This window comes from Echinops telfairi, unplaced genomic scaffold (assembly GCF_000313985.2).
Source record: "Echinops telfairi isolate 266 unplaced genomic scaffold, ASM31398v2 ScPeMD7_7;HRSCAF=31, whole genome shotgun sequence".
Lineage (NCBI taxonomy): Eukaryota > Metazoa > Chordata > Mammalia > Afrosoricida > Tenrecidae > Echinops > Echinops telfairi.
In genome coordinates, this window is record NW_022103904.1 from 26006641 (window position 1) to 26014734 (window position 8094).

The 8094-nt window shown below is 45.2% G+C and overlaps 1 protein-coding gene across 1 annotated transcript in view; it reads left to right on the forward strand.

The window, feature by feature from the left end:
* Window positions 1-8094, forward strand: part of CRTC3 (CREB regulated transcription coactivator 3) — a 111900-nt gene that overhangs the window by 94286 nt on the left and 9520 nt on the right. The window contains exons 11-12 of the mRNA XM_045286300.1: window positions 90-307; window positions 3914-4209. Of these exons, the coding sequence (XP_045142235.1) occupies window positions 90-307; window positions 3914-4209 (514 nt within the window). The remainder of the gene's footprint in view (window positions 1-89; window positions 308-3913; window positions 4210-8094) is intronic.

Here is an 8094-nt window from a genome sequence, read left to right on the forward strand (position 1 = left end):
TCTTTAAAAAAAATCATTTTATTTGGGGCTCATACAACTGTTATCACCAAATGCATTTTAGAAAATAATTCTTACCTTTCTTTTTCCAGTGCCTTTCTACATAATGGTCAAAACATAGGCCTTTCACCCTTTCTGGGGACCCTGAACACAGGGGGATCGTTGCCAGATCTAACCAACCTCCACTACTCGACACCCATGCCAGCCTCCCTGGACCCGGGCGACCATCCCTTTGGGAGCATGAGTGTGGGGAACAGCGTGGGCAGCCTCCCGGCTGCCATGACACACCTGGGAATAAGAAGCTCATCTGGTATGTATCTTGCTCTTGGTAAGGACCTTGGCCTGGCCCCCTCAGGTTCCCCACCATGGGTCTGTTCATGGGGTTACTGAGTGAAGGTGCTGCCCCTGCGCTAGGCATGGCATTTGCTTTGGTGTGTCTGTTTCTGTGGCTCTGATGAGCTCCAGAGTCATTCAGCTGAACCATGTTCTTCGTCTTCTCTCAGATGCCATGCCCAGCGAGGTGGGGGAGTCAGGAAATAAGGGTCCCTCTGTGTTGGCAGAATAATATTAGTGAACCCCAATCAAGATTGAAGGATACTTTCTAATTAGAATTCTCTCTCTTAAAAAAATTTTTTTAACCCAGTGCCATTGAGTTAATTCTGACTCATAACAGCCCTATATAGTTTCTCAACCTGTCAATCTTGGAAGACTGCCACATCTTTCTCCTGCAGAGCAGTGGGTAGGTTCAGATCACCGCCCTTTCAGAGAGCAGCTGAGCATTTCACTGCCCTGCCGCCGCTGCCGCCAAGGCTCTTGTAGGGCTCCCTCCAATCCCCATTGGGTTCATAGGAGAACATGTCGGTCCCCACTTAAGGTGGGGTTCCAGTGTGACAACTGCTCTCTTGTAGTTGATTCTAACATAAGTCAAATACCTTTTTTTTCCGTTTCATTATTATTGCTGTTTATTATCTATATCTTCATAAATCCAATTGTTCTTTGTCTTTGAAGCTTGGAAACATTAAATCTGAGAATGATAAAGTTCACTGCCATCCAATCATTCTTTGTCTTTGGACCTTGAAAACATTACATCTGAGAATGAGAGAATTCACTGCCATCGAGTCCATGCCAATTCATAGCAGCCCTCTAGGACAGGGTAGAGCTGCTCTGCTAAGTTTCTAAGACTGTAACACTTCGTGGGAGTAGACAGCTTCGTCTTTCTCCCAAGGAGTGGTTGGTGGTTTCAAACAGCTAACCTTATGGTTAGCAGCCCAATGCAGAACCACTACACTACCGTGATAAGGTTCACAAATTATGTGCTGCAGCTTTCGTATGTAAAACATGTTACCAATGATCAGATGTACAAAAGAGAGATAAGGACCACGGGGAGTGTGGCTTGTAGCCCAAATACATCATTAGCCGGGGACTACCTGTATGTGTATTATGTAGTAATCTATTACAATTCAAAATTTGGTTGTAGATTTAGGGGAGGCAGGTGCTCCCCCCCCCCACACACACACACACACACTCTCCTAGGAAGCATTGTGGCGTGGACTGCTTCGTTGGAAAGAGGGCCTGGTGATGGCCTATAGGAAGCTTCCTGGGTCCCCTGAAGTGTGACATAAAACAGTGAGGTTCGTCCATGAGATTCCAAACTCACATCGCAAGTGAGAGTGGTCCCTGAGGGTGGTCACTGGGGAGGCTCTGGTGGCTGCAGTGCTGCATCCAGGAAGCAGCACCTTCTGTTAGTTGTTGAGGACTTGCTTTCAGAGGCCACCGTTGTTTTGTCTTGCTGGTCATCCTGGTATCCATAACAGCCGTGGGTTTGAGTTTTGAGCAATCACGTCATGGGTAGCCACGTCTAGTAAGGAAAATGGAATGATGGATCAGATGATGTACTCCAGGGCCCCTGGTGTCTCAGAGAAAATTGTGCTTTTAGTAGTACAGTCCTGAATCCACTTGATTGGGTTCGTAGTAGAAGCCCTCAAGACCTGTAGGACTTCTAAGGCCCAGAGCCTGGGTAACCCACCTGTTAGAGAGAGTTCTCCGTCACAGACGTAAAACAGCTGCATTCAGTCTCAGAGAAGCTGGTCTTGTGCTCAGCAATCACTCGGCTGAGAACACCATATGTGGAGCATTCTTTGTTGTTAGAGCATTCTTTGATCCAGAAGATGTCGTCCAGAACAAGCCAGGTGCTGATAGCCTCTGTGCACTCCCTCAGAACTCCGGACACAAGCTTTCACATTTTAGCGATGCATCTGAGCTCCTTTCTGAATAAAATTTTGTTCCTCTGATTTCAGGTCTTTGACTAGATCTCTCCTTTGGTCCACTTGGGTCTCTGGTGTCGCCATGGAGCGTTTGGGTAGCTCCGTCAGGTTTGGTCCTTGGCGGCTTTCCTACAGTAGGAAGATCACTTTGCCTTCGAAAAAGACTTAACTCCGCCCCCCCCCCAAAAAAAAAATCTTATTGGGAGATATACAGATATATCACTCCATAGTTTAATCACATCAAACAGTACTGTACAATTGCTACCACAATCAGTTTCAAAACAATCTTTTCCTTCTTGAACTCTTTGACATCAGCCCCCTTTTATACCACCCCCACACCACTTTGCTCTCCAGAACCCTTATTCTATTTGCTGTCCCTATTCATCAAGCCTGGGCTTCATATACTGAAAAACATTTAACAAAAATTCAAGAGGGTCACCCCGAATGGCAAAGCACACCTGAGATTAAAAAAAACCCACATCTGAGATAAACCCTATATGAATAAACAAACACAAACGGTTGAAAACCAGATCAGGTCTAACATGGATCAGAGGGGGATAAACTGACCAGGTTTATCATTTTGATCTTCTGTAGTCATCTCTCCAATGTACTCTCGTTGGTAACCAGTTTCTTCCCCTCCCTGTATTACGGATAGAGGGAAATCACTGGACGCTTATTTCCTGCAAAAAGCCCACAAATGTATCTTGGGCTCCCACTGTAAAAAGACTTAACTTTTGCCATTACGTGTTTCATATTTTGCTTAATTACGCTTTGGTCTAAGCTCCAGATAGTTTTGTTTTTTGAACTCTGATTGACAATCAGACGCTGAAGTTCTCATCAACTTGAAACAGCACACGGTCCTGCTTGCCTCCCCGCTGGTACAAGATTATGGGCTGAATGGTAAACATGGGTGTTGTCCTTAAGATGCACGGCGATGTCAGTGATGCCCACCGAGCGAAGCCTCTCTATGCCAGGTTCTGTGCCACGTGCCAGGGCTGTCATGAGGCCCCGGGGAGACCCCTCGCTCAAGGAGTTAGTGTGAGAGCCACCCCCACCACGACAGCTCATTTGAAAACTCGGCAGAAGAACAGCAAAAACTTCCTTTTCCTTGAGTCTGAGCAGACTATGCAGAACAATTTTCCAGCAGCCAGGAAAACAGAGAAAGCAATGCTGGGGCCGAAGCACTGGGCATGTCCCTTCCGAAGACTGTAGGGTGTTCAGAGGGTGGTTAAAGGGTCCACGGAAGCAGCTTCTTGGAAGTCCAGTTCTCAGTGAAAGGATGCTCTCCCAGGGCAGGGCAGAGGCTTTCAGAGTTGTGTACAGCCCCGGGCTCCTTTCCTGCACATCCACCTCTGCAGCCACAGGCCCCTTGCCAGCCAAGCCTGCTCTCCCAGCCTTGTGGGCTTGACCACGTTACCCTTGAGAAAAATGACCCTCTCCTGGTGCACCGGCTCTCCCCGTGCCAGTGTCCCATTTCCTGGACTTTGGTCCACTGGGTGCGGTTCCCATGGGAGAGTTGCCCTGGCGCCCCTTTGTATGCAGACTAGCATTTAAAGATGGACAGTCGAAAGTGATGTTTCCTTTAATCGCAGGAAAACCAAAAATTGTATCTGAAATTATGACAAATAACATGTGCATTTGTTGTCTTCTAGGTCTTCAGAGTTCTCGGAGTAACCCCTCCATCCAAGCCACGCTCAACAAGGCTGCCCTCTCCTCCTCCCTAAATAGCCACACGCAGACATCCATCCCCAATGCCTCTGCTCTTCATCCTTCGCTCCGTTCGTTTTCCCGTAGCAACCCATCCCTTTCCACCACAAACGGCGGCCTCTCTCGGCGGAGGCAGCCACCCATCAGCCCTCTCACGCTTTCTCCTGGCCCAGAAGCACATCAAGGTTTCAACAGACAGCTCTCTTCAACCAGCCCACTGAACCAGTATCCTGCCTCCCAGGTAAAAAATGAAACAGCACTTAACCAGAATGATGCTTAGAGGACTTACTTTCCCTGTCTGCATTGTCCTGCATTAGTTCCAGTGTGCCAAACATCCACGAGGTCTCAAATGCAGTCGGTTCTCACACAAGGAATCAGAGCGGAAGCGTGTTAAGTGACGAGGGCTGGTGGTGTGGTGATTGTACGTTGGGCAGCTAACCACTAGGTCAGCAGTTTGAAACCACCAGCCAAGCTACAAGAGAAAGACAATGCTCTCTACTCCTGTAAAGAGTGATAGTCTCAGAAACCCACCGGGGGCTGTTCTGTCCTGACCTGTGGGGTCTCTGTGAGGTGGAATCGATCGGATGGTAGTAAGTTTGGTTTGGGGTTTGGAACCATGGGGTTGTGGTATTCATTACTCTGAGGCAAATGTGAAGGAATTCACATCACTGCTGCTCACCAACTTGGGGTGGGAGAAGGGTAAACTGTGAAGAAATCAATGCAGATAATATCCAAGATGGCTGAGGGAAACCAAGTTAGGATTTGAACATTGGAATGGGATGAACAATAATTGACTAACGGGGAAGCCTCAGAAGACATTTAAATATCTTCCTAAAGCTTTTAACTTGATCAGTTATGACTGTAGATTTGACAAAGTATACCTTTATTGCACATCAAATACTAGGTACCATAAAAATTGCATTTCTGTAAAAATATTAAAAGGAGTCCACTTAGGAAGAGGCACATTTGTTTCGTTTTTGAATGTTTTATTGTGAGTTGGAGAAAGTTTGCTGAACAAATCCATTTCCCATTCCACAGTTTATACGTATTTGTTTCGTGACATTAGCAGCAGTTCCCTCAATGTAATAGCACTCTTCCCACCTCCTCCTCGGGTTTTCTGTTTCCATTCACCCATCTTTCCTGCCTTCTGTACTTTATTTCTGGGCAAATGCTGCCCTTTCGGTCCGTGTGGGCCGCATTCTGAGGAGAACAAGTGAAGAGGTACATTGCGAAGTCACAAGCCTGTTGGCACTTTGACTAACGGCTTTTTTTAACTTGAAACTTTGGGGTGGCTCTCCTTACCGTAATTATCCTATTGTTCACTCCTTAGATACCTTATGACATCATTAACTTCTCACCACTTCTCCATCAGTGAGTAATCATTTAGCAAGAAGTTGATGGAGTACACCGCAAGGAGGTAGAAGACTAGTATGTATGAGTCACTCTTCACTGATTACTAGCATCTGAGTAACCTCGAGAGAAGGGGAGGAAACATTTCATAATTGGTTTTTGGTGACTCTTTTTTATGTTATTTAAAAGCCCTGGTGGCATAGTGGGTTAAGCATTGGACTGCTAACCTGAAGGTTGGCAGTTCAAACCCCCCAGCTACTCCACGGGACAAAGATGAGACAGCCTGCCGTTGCGCAGATTGACAGTCCCAGACACTCCGGGGAAATGCTGCTTTGTCCGGTGGGTCAGCATTGATTCTACAGTAGTGAGTGGAGTTTTCATGTTACTGACTTGCTTTTCATTTTCTTTTGGGAGATTAACTTGCAGGATGTAAACACTTTTATTCTTGCCTTCTTGCGACATTTTAAGGGGACTATATGGTAGGGTTAAAAACCTTGGTTGCACAGTGGTTACAGCGCCCAGCTCCTAGCCAAGAGGTCAGTGATTCAAACCCCCCTGCTCCTCCAGAGGAGAAGGATGAGACTCACTCCTTGGGCCAAGTGCACTCTGTCCTCCAGGACCACTATGAGCTGGGACTGACATGACAGCTGCGCGTTCGGTAGTCATGGATATGGGGGCATTCTCTCTTTCAGTGATTTCAATTTTATAACTTAATGGCTTTTTAAAAAATTGTGTGTGTGCACATAGTTCAAGGATTTAAGTAATTCTGAAAAGCTTGGTATAAAAAAAAACAACGATTCTCTTTTCCTGTTCCAATAAGCACATTGATCACTGCTTAGGAATGGCTGCTTTCAACCATTTTAGCAAATCCCTTCAATTATTTCATACTGATTTTGGTGGTTTGGCGTTATACGGTGGATAGTTAGGATTTCATCCTCTTGTGCCCATCACTTATATACATCCCATCTTTATGTAGCTAGAATAGTGTGATCAGAGTCAAGCTGCATAGTCTATCATGAAATAAGTAGACTATTGTGAAATAAAAAATGTTTTATTCTCAAAAAGTTTAATAAATATGTGGATTTTTTATTAATCTGGTTTTATACATATATCTAACTAATTCAACCCTAAACCCTTGAGGGGAGTTGGACAAATCACTCCTGGAGACATTTAAATACATATAAATCCTCCAGTCATGTTATGACTGAAAAAGTCTGGGTGGATGGAAGGTGGGTGGGTGGTTGGGTACTATTGAGTGGCTCCAGCTAATAACAACCTTACGTACAGTAGAATGAATCATTGCCCAACGCTGCGTCATCCTCATGGTCCAGTCCATCACTGCCACTGTTGTGCCACCCCATGTCCCGGAGGCTCTGCCTGCCCCTCATTGGCTGACTACTTCACCCAACACCGCTCTGCCTCCACTGATTGATTCCCCCAGCGAGTCTGACAGTACTTTGTTGTGATGCATAAGGTTTTTTAGACTTTGCTCTCCAAGCCCCTCTTTTTAGCCTGTCGGCGTAGGAAATACTGGTGACATCACCTCCAGCAACACAACCCGCAGCACCCAATTCAGTACCCTCAAGTCAGTTCCAACTCACAGTGACCCTATATGGGCCTCCCAAGGCTATAAACCTTGATGGGAGCTGACAGCCTCGGCGCCTTCTCCAGCCGGCCAGCAACCTGCACACCACCCTACTGACTGTGGGATGGTAGGTTTGTAGTCCACCTTTCATCTAATGGATACTATGCCCCTTGGGATTGCTGATTTTGTAAAATTAATTGCCTTCTAATATCTAGAGTTTCTCCTGGGAAATCCAAGGCTGTACTGATACTTGGTACTTCAGATGAAGTCCTCTTTTTCCTCTGGAAGGTTGTAGCATCTTCTTTTTGTCCCTAGTGTGCAGAAACGTCAAGATACCGTGGTTTTCCATCAGTCAGTTTTCACCTGTGAACTTGGATGCTTAGTGGGTTCCTTTAATCTGGATATACATCCTTCTGGGTTTTATTTAATTATTTCTTTCATGGTTTCTTCTCCATTTCTTTCTGATATTTATTTCTGGAACTCCTGCTGTGTGAATATTAGATGGCCTAGACTGACCCTGACCCTTTTTAGACCTGGTGGCATAGTAGTTTAAGTGTTGGACTGACAACTGCAAGGTGAGTGGTTCAAGCCTACAGGGGAGAGAAGCTATGACCGTTCCAGAAGCCCTCAGGAATTGTCGGTGCTGTCTTCCAGGGTCGCCGTGAATGGGCATTGACTCAGTGGCACTGGGTTTGGTTGTTCTCTTGTGTGTGTGTGTTTCTTTTTGGAAGAATTATCTTCCAAAGGTTGTTCTCTTGTGTGTGTTACTTTCTGGAAGAATTTCTCAAATTTATCTTCTACCTTTTCTATGAAGTTTTTTATTTCTGCTCTCATACTGCTAAGTTTCTCAGAATCCTTTTGTTTGTTTTCTTAATATTCCTTTTACATCATATTTGTTTCATGGATGTAATATTTTATATCTCGAAGAAATTTAGTAGAAATTTTTATTCAAATTTATTTTACGTAGGCTTTTTAAAAAAATCATTCTATTGGGGGCTCATACAACTCTTATCACAATCCATACAAACATCAATTATGTAAAGCATATTTGTACATTCCTTACCCTCATCATTCTCAAAACATTTGCTCTCCGCTTAAACTGCTGGCATCAGCTCCTCATTTCCGCCCCCTCCCTCCCCGCTCCCCTCTTCCTCATGAACCCTTGATAATTTATAAATTATTATTTTGTCA